General features: G+C 41.8%; 1 protein-coding gene across 4 annotated transcripts in view; it reads left to right on the forward strand.

Moving 5' to 3' along the window:
* PALS1 (protein associated with LIN7 1, MAGUK p55 family member) overlaps nucleotides 1–26,725 on the forward strand; it is a 94,673-nt gene that overhangs the window by 33,332 nt on the left and 34,616 nt on the right. The window contains exons 3-5 of one of the 4 annotated variants that reach the window (XM_006266428.4): nucleotides 3,234–3,319; nucleotides 12,044–12,557; nucleotides 25,835–26,043. In XM_006266428.4, coding sequence (XP_006266490.1) covers nucleotides 12,191–12,557; nucleotides 25,835–26,043 — 576 coding nt within the window. In that variant the 5' untranslated portion in view covers nucleotides 3,234–3,319; nucleotides 12,044–12,190. Of the gene's footprint in view, nucleotides 1–3,233; nucleotides 3,320–3,347; nucleotides 3,515–12,043; nucleotides 12,558–25,834; nucleotides 26,044–26,725 lie in introns of those variants that run through there. The other 3 variants (XM_006266429.4, XM_019476761.2, XM_019476760.2) reach the window with 3 other exon arrangements.

A 26,725-nucleotide genomic window follows, 5' to 3' on the forward strand; every position in this document is an offset into this window, starting at 1 on the left:
CTCTCAACTATGCAAATTGGTTGAATAACAGGTGTCCTGCTTCTTTCATCCCTGGAGCATCACTGATAAAACACCGCTACTCAGACATAAAGTTAGATATGAGACTTAATGATAGATCCATTGAGCAGGAGTTGCAGTGCATCAGGTTTGTTTAGTCAGGGAAAATCTGTTCTTGGACATTATAAAGCTGGAATCTGAAATAGCTGATCATTTTATGGGGAAAAAACTGTTGTGGGAATCAAAACAACAGAACTGAAAATCTGGTCAATATGTAGGTGGTGTAGAAATGAACATGGTGATTTTTTGGGGGGAGGGGTTAAGTGTGCTAAGGCCATATTTAGATGAGATACTCCTCATCTTGTGCCCTGTATCAGCCATAGAACCATAAGCTTTCTATTGTGGATTTTAGAAGTTATCTATATTTTAAAAAGCTTGAATTTGTTTTGAAAATATTCTCTTCAAATTCCAAAAGATGGTGGCAACTACAAACTTTTGCAGATTGTCTTCTTATTTAAGACAGCTGTGAGTTATATGAAGATGGGGTTGGTTACAAGTCAGACCAGAGCACAGAAGACAACGATAAAAACTGGTTTCTTTGCCATCGTGCACTCAGAAAATATTGCAGAAATGAAGTTTGGGAGCCAAATCCTGATATGGGCAGTTTCACTGAGATCAAAGCATGTAGAACTGTGGGCACATATTTCATAAAATAAGTAACTGACATTGTGAGTAAGGCTTCTGGCAAAACCTCTCAACAGTAATCAAAGAAAAAGCTAAAAATGCTATGATGAATTTTGCAGAGGGTAAAAAAGATGTTGACCCCTTGTGTCTCAACCTCCTTAGGAACTGCAAATTTGAAGTAGTAAAAAGTTCTGCCTTTGTGAGCAAAGGACCAGGAAAACTGTTTTTGAAGCTCCCCTTGGGTGTCAGATTCACCAGGCTACAGCAACCACCCTTTGCATGTTTTCAATACTTTGAAAAATTTGATTGACAGTGATGCAATATAAATTCACTTTTCTACTCTTCAACTTTACACAGATAGTCTCAGATTGGTGCAGCTATCACATTTTAAATTACTTAAATTAATTTTAAAGCAAGGACAAACTTGAGATCACTTGATTCAGACATTTAATAATAGAGGAATAAATGTGAGATCCAGGTACAATAATACAAAACAAAAAAACAGAGTGCAGAGACAGAACCAGAACAGCAACAATATTTCATTTTAATTTCACTGAGAGAATGAAATCACAGTTTGAAACTAGGACAGGCCTGTTTACTTTCTCAGATGATGAAATTTGAAGTTTGTGGATGTATGATTGATAACAAGCCACTTATTTCTTGTCAAGTCTCTGGATTCTCCTTTGATATCTGTTAACATTTACCTGGAATTTTAGGAATTTCTTTAATATGCATCCTTCTGCCTTAAGGTTTTCTAAATGTTTAGGGTCAATGCTATAAAAGAGGGGTGGGGAAAGGAAATACAATTTAACTGATTCAGCAATTTTATTTTCTTTTGTGTTTTTAAAATGTCCATTTTATCCACTGCCATCTACATATATCTGTAGTGGAGCAAGAGGTTGATATAGCAGAGTTGGTTTAAAGCTGGAAATTTAGTTGTAGTAGCTTCAAAGGCAGTGGGCATATGAACTAAGTTGGGGTATAGAGCTCTCTTATAAGCTGTAATGCTGTCACTTCTGTGCTTTTCATTTGGTTCATGATTCATACTGTCCAAATTTCGAATCTGAACACGCACTTCTTTGCCATTCATCTGAATCTCCAGCCCACACTTTTCTTTTCATTTCCTTTCTTAAATTACTGTGGTGACTGGTCTCTGCCGTACTGTTTATTCAGTTAATAAAAGATTTAGTTATCTTTGTGAGCACTAGCTGTGTAATAGGTAGTGAGATATGGAAGCCTGCATCAAGGGCTGAACTATGGAGCTGTATTGGTGAAAGCACAATATGACAAAAGGCAAACAAAAGGCAAGGAGCCTATAGTTAAATTCATGAGTTGACCTTGGTGACACTAAGACTGGTGTAGATTAATGGTGAATTTTAGTAACAAAATTTCAAGAATATTATCAGCAACTGTGAAGCTTGTAAAGTTTTCCCTTTTAAACTAGAATTCTAAGAGATGTCAAAAACCTGCACATCTTCCCTCACAAATGCACCTTTTTATGTGCTGCTTAAGAATTCCCAGTTAAATCATTTAGAATAAGCAAACTTCTCACTATATTTTTAAATTAAAGGATTGAGGCCAGACAAACTAGAACACTCATTGCTAAGTAATATTGGCAGCTGCAGTGCCCACTGAACTACCCTTGAAAACAGTTTGTTAGTGTAGCCAGGACAAAACTATTCATAGCAGCACTGGAAAGTTGAGACTTGCTGAGAATGAGTGAATGCTTTTGGTTTCGGTTTTCCTTGTGTCATTTAAACTCTTCTATTCCAGTTCAGGGGGCAGACTGACTATCCTTGTCAGAGAAGTTTCAGTTTCCTCTTGCATACCAGACCCTATTGTTAATCCCACTATTGGAATTACCTTTAAAAATGATTATATATATCTCATGTAAGAAGGGGAGACTACCGCTAGATCATATTTGAATTATCTGTAATTGTTTGATCAGGGGTGTCAAATTGTGTGTGTTGTGGGGAGTAAAGGGCATGGCCTGTCACAGAATTTGAGTCCCTGTTGGACAAGGCCATCAATGGCCTTGGCAAGTGAGGGCAGTGCAAATACAGCTGCCACTGGCCTTGCAGATCTGCCCTGGGAGGAGCCCCCGTGGTTCAGATCTGGCCTGGGGCCAGTTTGATACCCCCTGTATAATCTATAAGTAGTTGTGGTCTTCCCTTGTTACATGAATGATTTGTAATTTTTACTCTTGTTCTTAAATTCCAGTTTCATCATTTTTATTATTCCATTTCTATGAAGTATTAGTTTTCATATTTAAATGGAGCTGAAGTATTTTTTTAAAAGTAATCTACTGTTGTGTATCCTGTATAGCTTTTAAGCTGATTGCATTCACCTGAGTCATTCAGCTTTAAGTGTTACTCAAATGATTGACGTAAGTAGAACAGATAGTTTAAGTGTTGTTCTTCAGAGGTTTATTGACATTATTACTGCTACTTACTGTGAAGTTTTAGCCATCTGCCGACTGAACCTCATACAGTTTGCAGAAAGGTGTTTTACAACTCTGCATTTGAGTAATCATCTAATTTTCTGTCTAACAGGCTTAGAAGACTGTTACTGCTTAAAAATAAGAGGAAAAGAAGTTGAGCAAGTGGACAGAGGAAAAAGACATTTTTGATTGTATGATGTAAGTTCCTCAGCTCTTTGCATGAACCTCATGCTAGCTGACAAAGCTGTTGCTATGGAGGCAAACAGTCCAGCTCCAGAGAATGTCAATGGAATGCTAATCTGATCTAAATGAGAAGTTCCAGCTGCTGACCAAAGGGAGTCGTAAAAGAGGGAGTAACAAGGGGAAATAAACAACTCGCAGTATTCCAGACAAGTGCGTCTGATCTGTTCTGATATAATTTCAAATTCTTGCCAAACATGTTACTGATCTTCTTGTTGCAGTTGATAATAATTATAAGTCTTCCATTGCTGCTGTCATTTCAGGAAACTGAAAATGTCTCATGTCAAGTCTCTTCTCTCTCAAGCTGGGGAACCAAGTTAAAACTATTACAGGCTGTTTTATCAGCCTTTGATAGTGCTCTCTGTTTAATGACTTTTAAAACAAAAGTGGCATGTGATTTCAAATGGAAAATTACTTAATTTTAACCATTGGATACACTTCATAAAGCAACTTGTGCTTCCAGTTCTATAGTAAAACACATCAGAATGCACTGTTACCTGTGAGCAAAATGGAGCCTTTGATGGAGCAGCAAATGTTTCTTGTGTACTTCTTTATTGCAGAAGCATGTGGCCCAGGGAAGCAGATCACGCTACAAATAGCTCTTTTTGCTTCTTAGTATCACGACCGTTACTTGATAGGACTTCTAATCTTAATGAGCCAGGCTTCCATACTAAATGTTACCTTACGGTGCATTCAGTAGGGTCTTTTAATGTAGCCAGTAAAGATTTAGCTATGTTTAGCAGTTGCATTTTTAGCTACTGGCATTGTACCTACTGTTAAGATTTGAGTTTTAGCACTGTTCTTAAGCCTAAAAGTTGCTGAATAGTATTTTAAGTTCTAAATTTTCAAGCACTCTGGTTTCTCTTCTGTTCTGTGATCCTTGAAGCACATACTAATGTACATCTCTTGCACTACTATACTTGCACACCAAGCAATGCTGTATCAAAGATCAGAGTCTAGCCCTAGTTTTTACAAAGATATAATGTTTCAGATTTCATGGAAGTCCTGAAATTTGTCACATGACTAGTTACCATTTTTTAATCTCTCCCATACAAAGCTTAAAGCAGCAGCACAACATTCCTTTTCTTAGGAGATAACAGTTTTCAGTTCTCATACTCTAGATTCATTCTCAGTTAAATTTACGAGACCTGTGATATGTTAACACTTTTTGGCATGTCTGAAAAGACTTTGAAATCTCCATGTTTAAACTGATGGTGCATAGCATATTTTGTAATGAATAGTGGTTTGAAGCAGTTAATCACCTGGGAAAGGGAAGAAACTTTTTCTGTTACAAATATTCTTCTAATTATAAAGCAAATTAGGTAGAATATTTTAGTAGATTCTAATTTGATTTTTAATTCTTCCATCTTAAACTTACCTTTTCCTTTCTGTTTTGTATTCTCTTATTCCTTGTTAGGAAGCTTTTGAAATCAAGGGAAAATACATTGTGTAAAGCTGCATATTGTAAGCTCTGATAGCTAGAAATGTTGGGACTGCTGTACTATTTCTAATATTTAGTTTGTTTGCTCCTGTATCCTGCCTGTTAGTGACCTGTACAAGATGCCTTGGAGAAAAGTGCAAGAAACACCACATAGAAACTTATTTTGTAATTGGTACCATGGTGGACACTTCTTCTTTCTCCTTATTTATTAAGAGTTAGTTTTGCACCCTTTGAAGAATGAGGATTTATATACATTTTGCCCTCTTATGTTTAGGTAATGTCCAAACTTCTTAATACTCGTGATTCATCTAAATCAGGGGTGGACAATTCTTTCAGGCAGAGGGCTGCTTACTGAGTTTTGGCAAGCCAGCCAGGGCCGCATGACAGGCAGCCCAGAGCAAATTAATATTAATTTTCTTAATTTTTTAGGAGTCCCACGGGCCGGATAGAATGGCTTGGTGAGCCGCATCCGGCCTGTGGGTCACATTTTGCCCAGATGTTATGTATCCTAAGTGAGAATTGTTTTGGTGCTTTTTACCTCTGTGATTTATAGGGTTTTATTTCTATATTGATTAGATACTATATTTTTTCACAACATGCAATGCACCTTCTCCCCCCCTAGATCAGCTCCTCAGTTGGGTTACCTGTGTTTTCTTCTCTGGAAAAGCAGCACATATGGAGATGCCATGTATGCCATGCAGCTGCCAAGATGGCAGAGTCCTATGTTAACCTTCCCATACCCATAACTATTGGTAGAGCACTGTAGCTTGTGCCTGATGCAGAAAGTGAGCTGCAGGTAATATCTTGATGTGGCTTGTGGTGTGGAAGCAACACTTCATTTGCAGGAACGTTTTTAAAAAAGAGCTATTTACGGTAAAGAACTAACAGTTATGTTGCTGCTTTTGTAAGAGTCTAGGGACAATCCAGGACTGTCCTGGGACTGGGCCCAACAATCAGCTGATGTTGACCTAACCTTGTGACAGCCTGGGGTCCTGAGCACACTCAGGGCTGTCTGGGACCAAGGGTGACAATCAGCTGGTTGTCAGCCCAGGTCCCAACAGCCTCAAGTCTCAAACAGGAGTGTGGGCTGTAAAGGCTGGGACTGACAACCAATGGATTGTCATCCCTACAAGCTAGGGTGCGGCACACAGTTTTCAACTTGTTAGTAAAGGGGAGCCTGGATCATGATCCTGGGTTTGCCCTGCACTGGCAAATAGAAAAAGTGTGACTTGGATCAAGGATCAGATCCCATTTCTCCATTAAATGATGTGTGCCAAGGGCCTACCATACACATGACTTCAGAAAGCTGAAGCCAGGTGGGGATTCTGAGGCTCCTGGTAGACAATTGCTATGATGCAATTAATATATTAACCACACCATAAATAGTAACTCTGCCACATATTCAGGCAATTAATGGTGCAGTAACATGAGAAACCAGCCACAAGAATGATGCATGTGTTCCATTATATGTGAAACATTTTTGTAGTTGGTTTCTGTCTTGCTTTAAATTTGAATGTGGGGTGGGGTGAAGTCCTGCCATGCAGTCCAATGCTGTCTATATGGCTAGGCTTTAAGAATACCAGCTAGCACGATACCAAAATCCCCAGCTGTGTGCTCCCTAGGTCTGTGGCACTGGCAGCTGGTCATGGGAGAGTGTTGGGTGCCAGAGGGTGGAGAGCTCACCAGCTGATATCACATTTTTCAGAGTGCAGGGAGCAGATCAGCATGCTGATAGCCACACAGTGCAGCCCCATGCAGGCACTCTGAAAACCCTGTGTATTGGCGCTCTGAAAACTGCATAGTGAAGCTCCACACAGCATGGATCAGTCCCTGATGCCATGCTTTCCGTGGCCCCTTTGAACATCTGGGCAGGCTGGGAGCCCATCATCAGGGACTGAGTCCCTAGTGTTGGACTCCCCACCTGTTTGTCATGTGATTGGCATCTGACAAATCATATTCTGGATCCCAAAAATTCCATGACCTGCCATGTATGCATGGCATGGCGGGATGTGCAGTTTTTCAGATCCATGATAAAATTCATCATATCCCAATTGTGCAATTAAATTAACTTTTGTCAGGAGCCTGAGTTTCAACATTTCTGTGCTGTCTGCCAACAGGATTCCTAACCATTTGCAGTAGGGAGGTCCTCTTTAAGAAACCCTACATGGAGACAGCAGCTTACTATTGCTACCAGCTATTCCATTAATTTGCCTGATTGAGTTATGTGCTGTGAATCAGAGTTTCAACTCTGCTGACCCAGATGAGAGTTCATTGTGTTGTTTTTCTTTTTTTCATTTTAATTGATAAGAAAGTCACTATCAAAGAACTAATAGACCTGCCATTCATTTTCCAAACTGGGCTGGATCCATCAGCAAATATAGATGTTCACTCTTTAACCCAGGAATATTCTCCTCTTGGCAGGGTTAAGTGACAGAACCTTGACATTTCTAAGCAAGTGTCTCAAATCTTCCTGGTTCTGTGAGAGCAGTTTTCCAGATGGATTCATAGTATGACTAAAAAAGATTTATTGTGTTGCTTTTAGCTTTTGTGGCCTCCTTTTAAATGCCACATACAAGAATCACTCACTTTTTTTTCCTTTTAACTAATTGGTTTTCAGAAAAATAGCATCTGTTCACGAACTGTTTGGGTTTTTCTAAGATTTTGGAACAAAGTGGACCAGTATTGTTTGTCCTGGTCATTTTTGTTTATTGTTAATGCAAGAGAATTCTATTGTAGGGGGCATAGCTTTCAGTTTCTTACTCATATGACCTAGGTTGCTGAAAGACATTAAAGTAAAGGTGCGATTCATTGATTAATCAATTAATCACATCTTAAATGTAACATCTGTCAGGGTCCCAGGATTCCTTACAGTTGGTTCTTGTGCTATTTGAAATAGAACAGTTGCTACAACAAAGATCCCGGGTGTTTTGTCCCTTGCAGCACACATTTCAAAGTAACAGTACTGGTGTTCCATTCTGGGAATGGACTATACTCCGGCCTTTCAGACCTGCAAAGCCCACCTCCTCTATGGAGAGTTGTAGCTTTTGGCACATCCCTTCTCTAACTCAGTCAAATAAGAAAGTGTTCTTATCAGAGCATCTTTGAGGCTGTTTTTTGTTTTAAACCCATCCAAAACTTTTATGGAAGTGCCTGGTCCCTCTTTTTTAAAGTCTTTTTGACTAGTTATCAAACACTGGCTGCTTTTTTAACTCTTTTGCTTTTCATGGTGTGAATTGTTGTTTTTATTCAATCGGATATCTCAATCTACGTGATGTATATGTGTAGGATTGCTGTGGTAGAATGTTTAAAGAAAGTTAAATAGCTTAATCAGGGCTGTCCAACTTCTGAGCAGCTGGGGGTTGAACAACTGCAGGGGCCACTCCTTCCCTGCACTAAGTTCTTTCTCCACTGTGCACATAACCCAGCTCCCCTCTCCTGCCACATGTGCAGCACCTGCAACTCCCTCCCTGTCTACACATCTCATGCAAGAAGCCCACCTTTAGTATGCTGCAGACACAATCTAGCTTTCTCCTTAGCCTCCCCTGCTGTGTGCATAACACCTGCCCTGCACCCAGGAGTACAGGCAGAAATCAGAACCTGGAGGAGGGGGGGGGAGTCTGGAGATCCCAGGCATCTTCCCCAAAGCAATAGGAAGAGTGGCAGCCAGATAGGAGTCCACAGGTTGCCAGTTCAACAGCCCTGACTTACATATTCTCCTATCCACCCACTTCTGGTTTTAGGGTCTGCTATTTTGCAGGGGTGGTGGTTTGTCATTAAAGTGAACATCAACCATTTTTTTCAAAAATGGAGCTGAAATTTTGAGAGCATCTGAATGGTACAAACCACTACCTGAAGGGGATGAAAGTTTCACCTCTGTGAAGATATATGGGAAAATAGAGCTAGAAGCAGATGACATTTAGCTTTCCAAACTCTTAATGCTTTGGCTATTTTGCCCAGTTTGCACTGGATTCTTAAACTAGAGTGAAAATCCTTTGTTCTGTCATCTAAGAAATAGAATTTCCAAGTAACCTAGTTCATGTTACCTTGGCAGTTGCCTTGTTTGTGTTTTGCAGTGTTCCTTTTATTCTGGGACAATTCTTGAACTGCTTCCTTTTGAGGAGCATATAGGATGCCTTTAGAGAAGGGAAAGTTACTTTGTAATTCTATCTATAAAGATAATTTTGCAGGATCTTTGCCTTCTCTTCTTTGAATTTGGAAGAAGACCCCTGAAGGTTTTAACTTATTATCCAGGCCTTTCTGAAGCATTAAATTCTCATTTTTTTTGGTGGTAAATTTTTACTCTTTAGGGAGCCTTCCTGCCCAGAAAGTTCAAGAACATTAATTAAGTCTGTAGTACATAATGGTGGAGGGTGATATTTTTTGTTCTTCCATGCAGTTTGTCTTGACATAACATTCTCCTCTTTGCTTACTAAAAGGCAACTGTGAAATTTCAAAAACAAATAGTGAAACTCTGCTACTATATGTGTTTAAATAGTACCTACAGGCCTTTCTACGCACCACAAAATTGGCCTTTAAAGCAGCTTAAATGCCCTATTGCACCGCTTTAATGGCATTCCTGTTTGCACATTCAGCAGCGTATTCCACTTTAGTGGCATTGCTGTTTGTATGCTTGGTGGCGTATTCTGCTTTAAATGACTTTGGTACATAGCAAGATAAAACACCTCTGAGGTGTTTTAGTTTGTTACCTAACAAAGTGTAATAGTGCACAGGGCTCTGGAAGCCGACGTGCTCAGGGCTTGGCAGGCCCCGCGCAGGTCGTGGGCTGTGGGACCCAGTGGCAGCCCATGCAGGCAGGCTTCACTGAAAAAGAAAAAAAGCTGCAAGCCTAATCTTTTTTTCACCCCCCCCCCCTGCTCGGAGCCTGTCTGCCTGCCTGAGCTGTGTGGGGGCCTGGTGCTTTCCTCCATGGCTGCGGTGCCCCCTGGGATGGTCCAGTACCAGCAGGCGGTTGCTGCCTGGGGGACCCCCGCACAGCTCAGGGACTGCTCAGCCCATCAGCAGCTCATGCCTCCCCTGCCACCAGAAGCAGGTAAGGATCAGGCCTCCACCCTTGTGTACATGCCATAGGGTTTTAATTCTGTTTAATTCTCACTAAATTGAAGCAGTGCTTTTAAAAACCCACCATTTCAATTTAGGGAGAACTAAACCAAATTAAACCTCCATGGCATGTACAGTCAGCTTGCTTGAATGGTTTCAGTAACTCTAGCAACAGTGGTTAGGTAGAGGAAATGGAGTAATTTTTCTAGGCAGGTTGTATGTACTCTTTGCTTTGCTTTTTAAAATGAAAAACATCATTTCACTCTTGGAATTGCAAGCTGGTACAAACTTGTGTAGGAGTTACTAGAGCTTCTTCATTACCTTGCTATTTATATTTAGTTTTCAGTATTATTCAAAACTACAGCAGCCTCCTCCAAATGAAAACATTCCTTAAAAATAAAGGGAAAAAACACACTAACGGGAGTTTTAATCTGAGGCCATACTATGTAAAAAAAAAAACAACAACAAACAAACAAACAAACAAGAAACAAAACAAAACCAACCTACAAGAAATGTCATGACTTAGTTTTTAATTACAACAGTAATAGGAATTGCCAAGTTTTAAACTGGAATTGAAGGGATAAAAGGACTTAAAATGTAACTATGGTCATCTTAACCAATCTTTTCTGTACAGTTTTCTTAGGTGCTGTTCTGAGACAAAAGAACAAACTCCCCCAGAATAAAAAGATCATCGCAACTTTGTTACCTTCTGTTCAAGGATGCTTTTCAGCTTGCCTTATGTAATAATAATCAGGCAACAGTATATGTATGAAAACCTAACAGGTGTCAAAGACATGGCCTGCAAGCCAGATCTAGCCCTAGGTGTTACCCTTGGGTCTGGAGTTAACCTACATGCTGTGCGCTGGACTGGCTCCATGTACCAGTGGCCCTACATGCAAGGCCCAGGATCCCTGCTGCATTTGACACCTTCTCCAGCTAGTCTGAGACATGCATTATATGTGGCACCCATCCCGGCTCATCCAGAACATTCCTGGTATGTGGCGTCTGCCCAGCTGGCATGGGATGTGCACTGCACATGGTGCCCATTTCAGCCAGCCTCAGATGAATGCTGCATGCATTGCTGCTCCTAGACAGACACTGCAGGCAGTACAAGTCCCAGATTGGCCAGAATGGGCATCATGTGCAGCACAGTCCTGGAATGGCTGGAGCAAGCTCTGTTGGGGAGCAGGGATGGGGGTCCATGGGCTCTGTCTGGACCATGGGACCAGCCACATGCCGTTAATCCAGCTTGTGGACTGGCCCTGCACCACTCATCTGGTGTGACAAATCTGCCCTATAAAAATAACTTCTCTTTTTTTAACCTTCACATTTCTCCCCTTTGCAAAGGCTGAGAGAACAAACAGTAATTGACAGATGTTTGTAACATTGCTTACTTGGTGCAGCATTGGAAAAGATTCAGATGACATGGTGGTGAACATACTATAAGAATTTGTATCTGATTGGTAAAGAATTTTACCAAAGGTATGAAATTGAGGTCATAACAACTGGTTCTGTATCTCACAATGCTTTTCATAGAAATAATTATTAGTAGTTTACACACTCCAAATCTAGTTACTGACTTTCTTCATACTTTAATTCCTGCTTTTCAGATGTATAAATATCCTTAATTACAGCAGTTTTGAATAAGTATCCTATTAAATAGTAGCTGTCCTACCCCAGAGATGTTTGCTACTAGTGAAAAGGTGCTTGTGTGGATAGGCCCAGGTTCTGCAAGTAGTCTCTTTTAAAATCCAGGTGATTACATTTCTGTATAAATTTATTCACACATTCAAGTATTTGTAGAACTTGAGGCATAGTTTTTTTGAAGTCCTTTAGAATGGAAGGATAAATGTAATTAAAAATGTGAATAGAAACTTTCAGAAAAATGCCAGTTTTCAGTCTTGTACATTTAAGTGCAAAATCTCCATTGCTTGATCTGAAAAATATTAAATGCTAAGTTTTTTAACAGTTATAAATTTAATTTTTTGAACACTGACATATGAGGGTTGCTAAAATGTGTTAATCAGATTCTTGAGGATGCTGTAGTAAACTGTTCTTAAATAGGGAATGGAATATGTGCATGATAGATTTAGAGAGATGTCCAGTTTCTGGCATTATGAAACTAACTGGCTTTCTTACTAATTTAGTTAGTTGGTAACTTTTTGTAATCTTCTTCCCATTAGATTTCCTTGCTGGATAGTTCTTCAACTTTGTCTAATGGAAGGGAAATATTTTTTGACATTATAATGGATTTTAAGTGGCAGCATAAAGCAAACTGGCCCTGTCACAGAATTTGTGTGTGAGAAGTAATACAGTTTATTACATATAACATGACAACTTCTCACATGAATGGACACGTAACAGATGATTCTGATGGTGAAGCAAAAAATGTGGATCTTACATCTTCTGAGGAGTCACAAAAGCACAGAGAGATGGCTGTTGATTGTCCTGGGGATTTGGGCTCCAGGATGATGCCAATACGACGAAGCACACAGCTAGAGCGGATTCGCCAGCAACAGGAGGATATGAGGCGCAGACGGGAAGAAGAAGGAAAGAAACAAGAACTGGACCTTACTGCTTCAATGAGGCTTAAGAAACTAGCGCAAATTCCTCCCAAAACTGGAATAGATAATCCTATGTTTGACACAGAAGAAGGAGTCATTCTGGAAAGTCCTCATTATACTGTGAAAATACTAGGTAGGTAAAAAGTACAAGTTAATGGGGAAAATACACCTTTTTATAAAAAATACTGTTAGACTACTGACAATATTAAACTGATGTTATGGGAAGAGCAGCACTGAAAGACAAACTTTTCATCCTATCTTAGTGGAAATAAGCATTTAAATTTCAAACTGCAATCTCAAGCAAAAGTTGAAGAAAGTAAAAATATAATAACATTTTAAATCATTATTTCCATCTGCAGTAGAAATTTAAGATTTGTTTCTTGTTCCCAGCTTTTAAGAGACCTTTGGCAAATATGTTTTTTTCCCATGCTTGACTACCTCTAATTCTTCAAACATACATTTGGAGTTGGTTGATTTTAGCATACAAAGGTATAAAGTTTGTCTCGCACCTTAAACTGGTTCTTCTTCCAATTGGTCAAAGCTTCCTGCAGAGTGTATCTAGGAAACGCCCACATAATAACTGCTTCATTATTTGGGCAGTTGAACTCATTCGGTATCAATGGGTTGCTGTTGCTGGCCTGATCCTTTCTGTGCTCTGATCCTGAGCATTCAAAACAATTAGCACATGGTATATCAAACATCAACCAATTTTTGTTTCAATAGTAGTTAAACATTAAACACTTTAGATATAGCTCAGATTTTGCAGGCAAGAGTTGCCTGTGGTCTCATTTTATCATGTAGTTTTTCTTAACTTTTAAAGTGTGTCCTGGGTGCAACTTTTGTTCCTAGTTAACTAGTCCTGTAGTTGACTGTCACATTGTCAAGGCTGACTTTCTTCCAGGTTTTCTTCACACTTTTGCATTGGAAATAAAATCCTGCCTTAATAAGTTTATTTCTTGTTAAATGAAAACTGTTTCTAAATTACTAGGTGCTTTTTTTCAGTTTGAAATATTTGGGAAGCTTTATAATATATAGCCCATCACATCATGTCTCACTCCAAAATTTATCTGTTACATTCATATATTTTGAGCTGTTCAGATGTTCTTGCTGATGTGTACATCTGTAGGATAGAGGTGCACTGATAAATCAGTCTGATATTGGATTGGAACCAATATAAAGAAAATTGACTATATCAGAAATCAGTCTGATGTGGCCAGTAAATGCTCGTACGTGCACACGGCCACAGTGCAGCACACAGGCAGCGAGGAGCATAGCCCGAAAGCTTGGAGAGCTGCATGCAGCTGGTAAGTCTGTTGTGGTTGACAGGGATGGGGGGAAAAAGGGGTGGGGGGGGCAGATCAAGGACCCTACAGTGAAGGAGTGAGGCTGGGGCTGGGATAGACAATGCCCAGGTTGGGTAGGGTGCAGGACAGAGCTGCGACTCGTCTGGGAAGTGCAGGGCCGGGGGAGCAGCTCCCACTGCTGCATGCACTCTGGGAGGGCACAGGGTGTGCCCCTGGATTTGCGTGGGGTGGGGCAGGATAGGCTGCAGCTGCAGGCTGGGGCCGAGGCCCACACTGGACTCTTCCCAGTGGTGGGGCTGGGCCGTGCTGCACTTGGGACAGGCAGCGGTGCTGGGAGAGAGGGGATAGGGGGCTACAGCAAAATTTGGGGTGACTGCAACCCCCCTGTAGCACCCCTCCCAGCGTTGCCACCACCTGCCCCGAGTGCAACGCGGTGCCCCCCCCTGCCCCTCCCGGGAAGAGCCTGACGTGGTCCCCGGGGCCAGCCCACAGCTGCAGCCCACCCCACGCAGATCCAGGAGCAGCCCACCCCCATGCCCTCCCAGGGTGCGCGCAGCAGTGGGAGCCTCCCCACCCCCGAGGCCCCCTGGATAAGCCAAAGCTCTGTCCCACCCTGCCCCATCTGTGCAGCACCTACCCCAGCCCCACTCCCTCCCTCACCACAGGGCGGCATTGATCTGCCCCCACGTCCCTTCCCTTCCCTCTCCCCCTCCACCACAACAGACACAGCTGAACACAGTACCAGTTGGACACAGCTGTGTCGGAAATCCAATTGGCATAGACCAATATGCCTTAAAAATCAGCTATCAGTATCAGTCTCCAAAATCTCTATCGGTGCACCCCTACTATAGGATGGTATCTCTGATGTAATGTACTAAGGAGTTAGAAGCTTTTTTTTGCTGGCAGTGCAGAGATTAGAGCATCTGCCACTCCAGTAGCCAGGCTTTAAGAGGAACAGATCCACAGGGCTAGGACAAGGGTTCCTCAATCTCTGAGCTGTGGAACTATGACATCTGACCCCTGGGGCTACCAGTAGGTAGGGGAGTTTGGCAGTGGGGAAGCAATGACAATTCATACTGCCATTCCTCCCCCACTGCCAAATTTCCAAGCCAGGCCACATGCCTTCCGCCCCTGTCAGCCCCCCATGTGGCTGGATTGGGACTGGGCTGTGCCCTACCCTTCCATGCCCCCCTGGGCAGCTAGACTGGGGCACCCCCTCCCCTTATGGAGCTGAATTGAGGCTGGACTGCCTCCTTCCCCCTTTTGTGTGGCTGAATGGGGCCCTGCCATGCCTGACCTGAGCACTGTATCGGGACCACTATCTGGATTAGAGAGATCAAGCAGTGCCCATCTGGCCCACTTGGCAAAAAGGTTGAACACCACTGGACTAGAATAATGACCTCCCACAGGGTTTTACCCACTTCTAGTGCTCTCTCTCTCTCTCTCTCTCTCTCTCATCTTTTAAGGGTGAGCTTACTTAAATTTCACACACATCCCAGACTTTAATTAGAAGGATACAGCAAAGGTTTATTTTACAGTTTATAAAGTATGATCAAGTCCTCATTCGTATTGCTTTCAGATGACAAATTGCTTTATTTCAAACACTCTCTACATAAGCAGCCCCTGTATTTCAGATGCTGCCTATTTCACTATCCACTTTTAAGCAGAGTTCAGTAACCTTAATTTGGATTTCAATTAAAATAGTGCCAGATGAGGAAGGATTATTTTCCTGTGTAGCTTGTAAAGCATGTAATTTAATGAGACTTCAGTCTGTACTGGGACCTTTGGGCATTTTATTAATATTTAATTACAGGTGAAGCTAGGGACACTGCCCATTATGGACCTTATCCAACACTCCTGTTTTGTGAAAACAGAGATTTATAACTTTGCAGGACTTTAATTGCTTGGGCTTAAATTTTCCATGCTGGCTGATTGCTTCAACTGTTTATTTCTTCTTTTTTTTTAATTTTCATTTCAACCCAGATGGCTTTACTGTTGGAAAGAGATGGGCAAAAATATCTGGATTATGTGCAAATTCAGAATGCTCTCAGGCAGGCTCTTATATTTATGTACTAAGGACTTGAAATTTGGCAAGGGATGAAATTTGGGCCAAGGCTTCCCCATATCTAAACATCACCCAAACATGGCCAAATGTATTAGCCTTTGAAAAACAGTAGTTCACACCTGCTTAGTAGAGACTTGCTAGAATTTAACAGCTAAAGTCTGTAAAGATCCCATCCTTAATGAGCACGCTTCATCCCCTTAAGCAGGCCAAGTTCTTTGGGTAGATGTGATATCTTTTATTATCCCCTTAAGGTTATTTTTAAATTTTATTAACATTATTATTAAAATATCACAATTAATATATAAATAGATATTAATTACATATTATTACAATATGATTAAAAGATATTATTTTAAAAGATTATTATCTTTTATCATCCCCTTAAGGCACCTACACTGGTACTGGAGGGGAGGAGAGAAAAACTGGCAGTTGGAAGGGGAGCCTGGGACTAGATAGGCAAGTACACTGAGCTATATGGAAGATCTGGTTGAGATTGAATGAGCAGAGATTGGGAAGGGGCTGAGGGACATGAGGTCACTTGACACTGGACACAGAACTAGAGACAGACTGAGATTTAGCTGGACAAGGAAACAGACTAGGAAACAGTGGGAAAGAATAGGGGAAGGAGATGGAGACACCATCCTGAAAAGGAGTCAGCATAGGGGTAAAACTCAGACTGGCTGATAAGGAACTTTGGACAAGGTATTGTGAGAAAAGAGGTACGGTAAGGTGCAGGGAGATGAGAAACTGGGATTAGGTCTTTGGAATCTTGGGATTCCAAAGAGGAAATTGAGCAGATGAAAAATGAGACCAGTTAAGCAAAGGTGACAAAAACTAGTTGGAAAAACCTGAGGCTGACATTGGGTTTGAATTGACCAGGAGAAAAGAACTGAGATACGGAGCCAAGAATAAGGAAGAGATAGGACTGAGACAGGAATGGGGTCAGCAAGTTGATCTTGAAGAGAAGTGGACAGAAGTTTATACCCATTAGAACAAACCCCTCCTATGCCTTGAGTGGAACCCAAGATTCTTGCACTTCACCATTCTTTGCTGTCAGCAAGTACGTATGAAATCCACTGGCAAAGTCTCTCTCATGCTCTTATAGTACTGGTTCACCAAAGTATTCGAATACCATACTGATGAGCCCCCAGACCAGTGGTGCTCAACTTTTTGGGCCCATGTACCAGGTGAGTCACATGGGACCTGATCCACAGGCCAAATTGAGATCTGCACACTAAAATAAACTCCTGGGGCCTGACAACACCTTATTCCTGTCCCACACACTGGGATTAGGCCCTGGGAGCCTGGTGCCACCCCCTCACACCCCTGTGTACTGGGATTGGGCCCTGGGATCCCAGTGCTACCCCCTCCCACCCCTGTATGCCAGGATTGGGCCTTGGGGGCCTGGCACCACCCCTATGTGTTGAGTTTGGGGCCTGGGAGCCTGGCACTGTCTCCGCAGGCTGAGATTAAGGTCTGGGGCCCAGTGCTATCCCCACCTGGCCCCACATGCTGGGATTGTACCCCCAATCTAGCACATTGGGCTTGGGACACCCCATAAATCTGGAAGTTTAGGAGCAGTGAAGTGGTGCAACTGCTCCTCTGCTACCAAATTTCCAGACCGCAGGCTGGGAGGTTGAACACTCTTGCCCTAGACAAGCCTGTGTAAATGTAACAAAGACTGCACTGTTCTGCCTTGGCATTCTTTTGCTATAGTAACAACTTGTTTCAAATTGCCAAAATACAAGTGGAAAAACAAAAGATGTTAAAAAAATATGGATGGCTGTTCTGTGAAGCATGGTTAATACTGGAATTAGCGTGACCTAGAGGTCACATCAGATTTCACGTGTTGCAAAGCTCAAAAACTTTGTTTCATATTTAATCGTGTGACCCTCAGGTCTATAGTTGCCCATAAGGAATCAGTGTTCAGCTACTAATACAATTGATCTCCAAATCATAATTTTCTTTTCATAACACTAAACCCTAACAAAATGGTTCTATGGCAGAACTGTCTTCCCCCAGCGTTCTCGCTTTAAAAAAAACAAACCAAACAACCCTATGAATGTGTCCTATTTTTTCCACCTACTGGATAAATCAATTTAAGATCTGACACTTTTGCTAAACTTCAAAAGAAGACTTTCCTCTTCTGAAAGCTGTCAGCCCCTGTTACTGGGTGAAGAAACTAGTTTAAGACCATTTTTTTTAAATAATCTGTGAGGTGGGGAAGATTTGAGCCCATAGTATCAGTTCACCTGAAAATTTATTAAACGCTCAGTGACAGAGGCCAGAATATTGCTTTTAATCATAAAGGCCAGGTACAGACGTTACACTTTTACTGGCATAAGTGATTGGAAACCGGTTGATACCCATAACGGAACAGAAGTTTGACACACATGGACTGGTTTAAAAATGGCAGAACCCGGTGTAAAATTTGCGCACACACCCCCAGCCAAGGGGCAAATGTACGTTCTGTTCACTACCGATCTAAACTATGCCGCCTATAGAAAACCACATAACTTAGATTGATCCCGCCTCAGGCTTTTTGAATGTCTGTACCTAGCCAAACTGAGCTTTTTGGTTGCCAGGAGAGTCACAAATTCTATGACTTAAAAAACAAAGCAAGAAAAAGTAGGGGTGTTTAGAGTGTTAAATTATCCAGCTTAAAACACAGATTGTTGAGATACTACCAAACCCCTAGTTCGTCACCAGGAATCCTGGTTTTCCTTGATAAAAAAATTGCAAAGTCTCTGATAAAACCACAAATCCTTGATTAAAATGAAAGGCCCTCCAGTCCCTGTCCCCTACACACACACACACAGCCCCCTGGCCCTGCTCATGCCCCTCACTCCCCAACCATAGCCCCCTGTCACCTTCAGCTGCCAGGGCTATAGGGCCACAGACCCAGATCCACAGCCCCCTACCCCCAGACGAGCTTCTCATGGCCCCATCCCACTCCCTGCTGGGGCCTGCAGCCACACATTGCAGCCCCAAGCCCCATCCACCACCCAGTTGGGCAGTGGCCCCGCCCTGCCCAAATCCCTCCCTCCCTATGTGGGCCTCAATTCCTCCCCCCTACCTCCCCTGGCCCACCCAGTTTACCTACCGGCGCTACTCTCCAGGCTGCCTGGCGGCCATGTATGTGCACATGGTGCCCCTTGCCTGGCCGCTGTCCTCCCGCTCTATCCCAGCCCCTTGCAGCCTGGAACTCTGCCAGCCTGCAGAGAGCTCTTTGCAAAATTGCAATATCTATGGGTTTCTCCAGTAAAATGAGAAATCCACATTTGCTTCTGGTAAAGGGAAAAATCTGTGGTTTTCTCCATTTTTTCCATGACAAACGGAAAACCTGGATCCTTGTTGATCACTGACTAGGTTTAAAAATTGGGATGGACAAAAAAAAAGTTAAGCAGACTTTTTCCTATAAGTTTAATCTGTATATATAAAATACAATAGAAGTTTGGAATTGCCAGTCTGTTTTAGAGGCTAAATTTAAATAATTTCAATGATATAAAAAAATCAAGTAGTACATATTTGCCAAAAAAAATAAACTGAACTACTGCACTGGGCAAAGACTCTGTTTAAGCTCATGGAAAAACAGTGCGCTGAAATGCTAAACCAGCTTTTGGTGGCAATAGCCTCTTCTGTAGGTGCAGAGAAAATACTTTATTTTCATTTCCAATTACTCATGTTTTTCAATTCAATGACCAGTTTGTTTATACTTAGTTTCAAATTGGTGTGCTTCACTGGTTACCAACCAGGATTAAAATTGCTGATTTAAAGCTAGATTTTATGCCAGGTAATTTTAAATCTTTCCAACTTATTAAAAAAGCACCATGTTTGTTTCCCACAGCTATCTGGATACTGTAGAGCAGCAGAGAAGATTTAAGTTCCAGAAAAAAAATTAAAATTATGTATCACCGGTGGCAATTTGGATAAATTAGTAGTATATGCCTTAATTTGTAATAGCTAATTCTTCTGCCATTTATAATTTGTATTTAAAAAGACTAACAGCAGCTAATTCTTCCTTTCCCTCCTTTTCTAGTCTGCTAACATGCCAAACTACAACCGAATCCTCCCCTGCAGTTGCGTATTTCTTTTTCCTGCCAGTCTTTTGATTAATACATACATTACATAGTGTTAGGACATCTTCCTGCCATTTCATAAATCAGCAGAAAAGGCTGCAAGTGTTCTCCATAAACACAGGGAAAAATAAGCGTTTGGGTGGCAGAAGTTGCATATTTATTGGACTCGCAGTAGTTAAAAGAAGCCTCGCTTTGTCTGTAAGTAGAGACTCATTATTTTTTCAGTAGTCTTTGTTTTTTCTCCTAAGAGACATTATTTGGAAGTGTTCTGAGGTGGGATTGACTGTAATAGACTTGTTTCTCTCTTGTGATGATGGGGGCATGTTAGTTGGCGTTTTAGATGTACTGTACCCAGACATAACCTTCTTTTATCTAGGATTTAGAAATTTGAGCCTTGGAAAACTTTAGTTTCAGCAAGCTCCACAAATTTTTATTTATACATTGTCAGTACTTGTTGTGTAATGGGCTACATAGGCATGTCTCTTAAGTTGCCCTGCGGGAAGAAGTAATTCCACAGAACTTCCCTTATTTTCCCAAGCAGTTTCTCCTCACTTTTTTTCTTGCTGTTCCAAGAAAATTCTTTTGTCATATGCAGCATAGGACGCCGCCCTGTGACACATATGAAAGATCAGTGTAGACTACATGCAGAAAGACAAGAGTGGTATGGAGGAGCAGCATGGTGTGGCAGGCTAGTAAGAAGGGGCTAGGAAGAAAAAGAGGAGCTAAAAACAGCCAAATGTTGTTGGAATTCAGGTAGGTAGAAGTCTATACAGAGAGAATTTTCTGGTTTATTCTTAATGGGAAAAGGATGAAAAAATGCATGACAATTAAGACAAATGAGTGGAGGGGGTAGAATGAATGAGTATTGGAAAAGCAAGATATTTATTGCTTATGTTACATTAATTGTATTCCACTGGTGGTAAAATTCAAGTTAGATTGTTATATGTGTAACTACATTCAGCAAAGGAAGGTATTTCTAACAGCAGGGTGGTTCTGCTTGTAGATGAGCCTAAATGTTTGAGCACAGGAATTCCTTGTCAGTGGGCATCACCGAGCCAGTGTGATCAGCATCACTGGCTATACGATGAGTTTGCCAGATACCACTCTGGGGATCGGGCGCATGATGTACATGGTTTATTAGTGAAATGCTCATGATCTTTGGCACAGCTCATTCTAGTATGCTCTGGACTTCACTCGTGGGATGCTCAGAATTTTGTAAACTGATTTGAGCTGCGTGGTATCTGGCAGGGAGATGAGACTGGACAGCTGCTCCAGCACGCTCCTTCCCCATTTCCTTGGTGTAGGCATAAGGACATTAAAATACAGAAAAAGGGTAAAACAGCTATTCCCTGCAGACAAGAAGCCTTTGACCTGTAATAGGCAGAAGAGTGCCCCTTTCTTCTTTGGGCTTGTGCCAGGCAGTGTTCCTTAAATTCCTTTCAGTCCCACAGGAAAGGACCTTGCTTGCATTTCAGCATCCCTCTGGCTTTCTCATCCAGGCCTCCCTCTCTGGTCCGTGTGCATCATTGATCACTTCCTTCTCAGTGGTCTGGCTACCCAAAACAGACAGTTGGGGCAGCTTTAAAGACATAGGCGGTGGAAGGCCAGGGCTAATGGGGCTTAGCTCCCCCAAACCAATTTCACAGCGGCTGGCAATGCCAGCAGCACCATGGTGCCACTGTCCTGCAGTGCCCGGCACTACTCAGCATGCAGCCAGGCCAGCACCCCACACACACTCAGCCTGGCACAGCTTCACTGCTTCAGCATCACTGCCACACCCCACCACAGCGCTGTGCCCAGCGCCCCTGCTGCACACTCATCTGCTGCTGCATACAGCACCAGCATGCAACAGTCCTGCGGGAGGGAAAGGCGGGGGCCAGGCAGGCAATTTTACTCAGTTCCCCCCCCCAAATAATATTTTCCCCTGCCACCTATATTTAAAAGACTTCAGAAGGAGTTACTTGGAGCTTAGAAAAGCTATATAACTGACTCCAACCCCTTTCGTAAAGCATTTCCTCTTGTTTGCTTTAAAAGCAATGTCAATAGTCTCTTCTCCAGCCAAAAACTTCTTTGTAAACCTAGGTTTCCTGTAACGTCAAACAAATTCTCTCTGCTCAGTGTTCTGAGTAAATTGACACTGTTATGGCTGTGACTATATCAGTGGGGGACAACCTTTTGGGCAGGCATGCTGCAAGTTAAGCCTCGCAGCCTCCTTGGGGGCCACTTTGATCTCCTTCTACCTGATCTGCTGCTCTGCTTTCTGCTCCCTGCTGCTGTGCTCCCTGCCCAATCTGCTTCATGCCAGACACAGAGGCTCTGTGTCACATGTGCCACACATGCCATGAGTTGGCCACCTGTGAGTCATGGATTGGCCACCCCTGTTCTATACAGACTTGCAGCCAAGCCTGGAATCCTGGCCTGGAAAAAGCTTCTTTGCACTTGGTGTATGCCCGAGCTAACAAATAGACTGAGTAGCTTTGTCCCTTAATGTAACTCTGATAGTGTCTGGGGTATGTATGCAGGACATCTCCCAGCTCTTTATTCTGTGTGATTGCTAGCCTTGGAAGTATGGGAGGAAGTGGACAGGGATTCTTTGTGAACAGGGGAAGCTGTCAAAACATGGCCTTCAAAGCCAGCTACCTTCTCTAGCCTTCTAGAGGAACTCCAACCAGAATCCTCATCCAAATTTGAGTTTTTGAAAGGCACAGGTGAGTAATTTAGAGAGCAAAGTTTGTTGCTTGCATATAAGATGTTGGACCTTTAATGCAGCAGTGGCATTGTTGGGAAGGAGGGGGAAGAGCAGCAATTCTGGCACCTTGGGCTCGGTTCGGAAGTGACCTGTGCTTGGGCTATGCCCTGTTAAAGCAGCCCTTCCTGTAAAATGTTGCCAACACCTGAGTCGCAAGAATAAACCCATGAGTGAAACTTAAAGAATGACCAGTGGAGACTAAGCAACTGCTTATCCCATGCTACCCTGCACAGAAGAAAACTGCCTATAGAGTTTTATGTTCTTAATATGTCTCCACCAGGGTCAGAGGCTTTTCAGTGCGTGCTTAGTTTAACCCTGTGTCAGTATGCTATGTTAGTTTTTTCCTGCTTATTTATCCTCCCTCTGACTTTTTTCCTTATAGCCTGTCAAAAACACACAATTGGATTGGTTCAATTTTTTTTGTTACAAAGCAAATTCAGTCAGAATAAAATTCATTGGAGTGTACTTTGTTGAAAGAAAATTTAAAAGCGTGGCATACAGATGAATCCATATCATTTAGGAAAATATGCTTTATGTCCATTGGCCAACCATCTCAGGTATCCCTTCTACCTGACAAGGGGTCCAGCCATGAGTTGAATGTGGCTATCAGTCCTTGAAGTATGCCTTTCTCACTTCAACCAAGAAACCTGGTGATGTATCTTAATTTTCCCCAAATTGGACGCCTGGATCTATACTGATTATTTTATGTAAAAATATTTTTTATAAATTTAGGTTGACAGTTTGGTAACCTACAAGTGACTTCTTTAATGAAATTTAATAACAAATAAGTATGATATTTACTCAGTGTTTGTTGGTAAGGGGAAATTTGATAGACTTCTGAAAAGATCAGATGTCAAATTTTCCAATTTGGAATTAGTCTCTAATGGGCTATTCCTTTAGGAAGAGCACCACAGATTTCAGGACTTTAGTTGAGTTTTAGGCTAAACACTAAAAATTACTATATTAATAGCATCTCTAAAAACTTTACAGTAATTGGTGTATTTTATAAAACTTGTTCTCATGTAACTGGGGTAGTTTTGGAGAAATTATTCTGTATGTGGACTGCTTTTGGTTTTTGAGTAACCTAGATGATAAATTGATCTCTTCATTTGGCTTTTAAGCCAACATTTAAAGTGTCAAACAATTTCTTCTAAGCCAGGGGTGGGCAAAATGCGGCCCGGGGGCCGGATGCGGCCCACCAGGCCATTCTATCTGGCCTGCAGGGCCCCTAAAAAATTTAGAAAATTACTATTTATCTCCCCTGGGCTGCCTGTCATGCAGCCTTCAATGACTTGCCACAACTCAGTAAGTGGCCCTCTGCCCAAAATAATTGTTGGCCCCTGTTCTAAGCCAACATTTAAAGTGTCAAACAAGGATATATTTTTTTAATGATATATTCAAAATGGTACCAAAGAGTTGATATGGCTAGTTGGTTATATTTAAAAGTTAGGATAAAAAACTAGTTAGTTGGGTGATGTGGTGCAGTCTTTAACACTACCCCCAAAAGTACTTTTAAGTACAAAAGAGTAATAATGAAACCAGTTATTAAGCCATATTAAAGTTCTATATTCCAACTAGAATTCTCAGTCTAAATGGTAAAGAGATTTTTAGTCTGAATTGTCTTGTGTTATGCTGAATTCTAAAAGTATTTCATATTATCAGGAGAAAATTTTTCTATCCTTCATCCTTTTACTCTTTCCTGCCAATATTCTAGTTCAGACTTGTTCAACATTGTTTTCATTTTAGAAATTGGATACAAGTACATTTGTCAAGCAGTAATTCTGAAAAAAAGTAAATGGGTAAATACAAAACAGAGTTTGCTGTTAGCTAAATAACCTTTTAATGCAAATGCTGAGATTCTGTGCAGATAATTTTTTTTCTTAAAATACTTAGCATATCAATGACCATATTTACCCAAATCCAAGATGACTTCAAATTTAAGACAGCCCCCCAGTTATTAAATTCTAGACATGGAAAATGTATATATTTGTTACAATTACCCATGTCTAGCATCTAATTTTTTTTTGGGGGGGGGGGGGGCGGTCATTGTAAATTTGTCCTCCCACCATTGCAGCAGGCCAAGCAGTGGGAGATGGTGCAGGGACTGGTGGGAAGGGAGTCAAGTACCTGTTCTCTGCCCCTTGCCACCTGTCCCCCCTACCACTTGCCTCCCCCTCAGCTGCCTGCCCTTCCTGGTGCTCATGTGCCCCATATCTGCCCCCCATTGAGGTTTGTACCCCCTGCTACCTGCCTCCGTGCTGCCTGCCCCTCTCCTACCTGCTCCCCCATGCATGTGTCCCCTGGTGCCTGCACCCCCTGGCACTGCCCTCCTCATTCCCCCCCACCATTGCCTGCCCCCCTTGCCTCCAGCTCCCCCCCTGCTTGGCTGTCCTCTGCCCTCCCCTACTGTTGTCCTGCTCCCTCCCTACCCCCTTCACCACCACGTAACCTTTCCCTCTCAGCTCTGGCTGGGGCCCTGCTCCAGCTTGGGGCAAGGAGCCCAGAGAATGTGCTGCCTCCAGCCCATACTCTGTAAGTAAAAGGTAAGGTGGGGGTGGGGCTGCCGGGGAGCAAAGGTCAGGAGGAGGAGCAGAGGTGGCAGACGGGCAGCAACTGCGATTCTGACCCCAGGCTAGATCAGAGCTGCCGCTGCTGCTCCCCCACATGCACTGCTACACACACACACACACACACACACACCCACCCCCCCCCCCCTTGTACTCAAATCTAAAATGAGGAGCTTTTTTCCTCCTCTGTTGAACTGGTGAGGGTGGTGAACCTTGTCTTGGATTTGAATAAGTTTAGCAATAACAGTACAATAGTTTAGCAAAGTATCCTTCATTTTGATGTTACAAAATATTCCATGTTTTACAGTGAAAATTGTTCATAAGCTGTGATTCAGACTCTCACATCAATCTTTATTTCAGGGAGGTGGAGGAATGTGAGGAATGAATTGCAACTGTCTAATGCTGCTTCAGAGACTTCAATCAACTTCTTTATTTTTCCTAATTGCATTGAATTCTCTTATTCTAGTTCTAATCAGCTATTCAGTATAAAATTTATTAGTGGAGCAAATAATAGCAATGATACATACAAAGTTGTTTGAATCAAACTGAGGAGAAAAGTTTCTGGTACAAGCTTGAAAAATTTTAAATGTACATAATGTAATAATCAGACTACCCTCACTTACCCCTTCTTATTTTTTTCACCCAGAAGTGGAGGAACTATTAGCTTCTCTTAAGCATATCCAACACATTTTGGCAGACCCCCAGAGTCAAGAGGATATCACCCTCATTTTACAACTTGTCCAAAATACTGATTTTCAGAATGCATTTAAGATACACAATGCTGTCACAGTGCACATGAGCAAAGCCAGCCCTCCATATCCTCTTATCTCCAATGCACAAGAGCTTGCACAAGAGGTATGTACAGTATGCTTTTGCATGATATATTTGTAACTTGTAATTACTGCTGTGTCATTGGAAACATTCACTTTTGATCTGTATCTGTTAGGTAACCTTGCCTAAGTTGTTAATCATTTTTTGAATAAAATGGATCAGAAGAAATGAACAGTGACTGTCTTGCATCTGGTTTTTCCAGATTTAAAAATAGCTTCCAGGACAAAAATAATCTTTGATAAGAAATTTAACTGAATTGCAGTATTTAAATCCAGTTAAAGGAGCAGTAGTATATCTGTTATCCTTTACCTCCCATAATTCATTTCTAGTACAAGTGGGTATTGTTCGGTTAGTCCATTATCACTGAGACATTATTTTGAGCATTGATCAATATTTTTAAAATTGGAAGACACCTCTTAGAGTGGAATCATACCAGAAATTATAGTCTTATCTTTAAACTTAACTCCCAGTTTTCATGTTGTGGTTACCACTATCACAAATCACCAACTCTGATCCTGGAGCCAGCATGTCTAATAATAGAATTTTCAAATTCCTACATTTTGATGTCTCGTCCATCAGGCTCCTTTCACTAAGTGGTAGTCTTGCTTGCCATCAGAAACAGTTGGCATCTGGCTGATTTACCACTGCATTTTGTTTTTTATTTTCTGGCAAGCTGACTTTTTCTGTCACTGTGGGCCTGGATAAG

The sequence above is a fragment of the Alligator mississippiensis genome, chromosome 2, assembly GCF_030867095.1.
Source record: "Alligator mississippiensis isolate rAllMis1 chromosome 2, rAllMis1, whole genome shotgun sequence".
Taxonomy (NCBI): domain Eukaryota; kingdom Metazoa; phylum Chordata; order Crocodylia; family Alligatoridae; genus Alligator; species Alligator mississippiensis.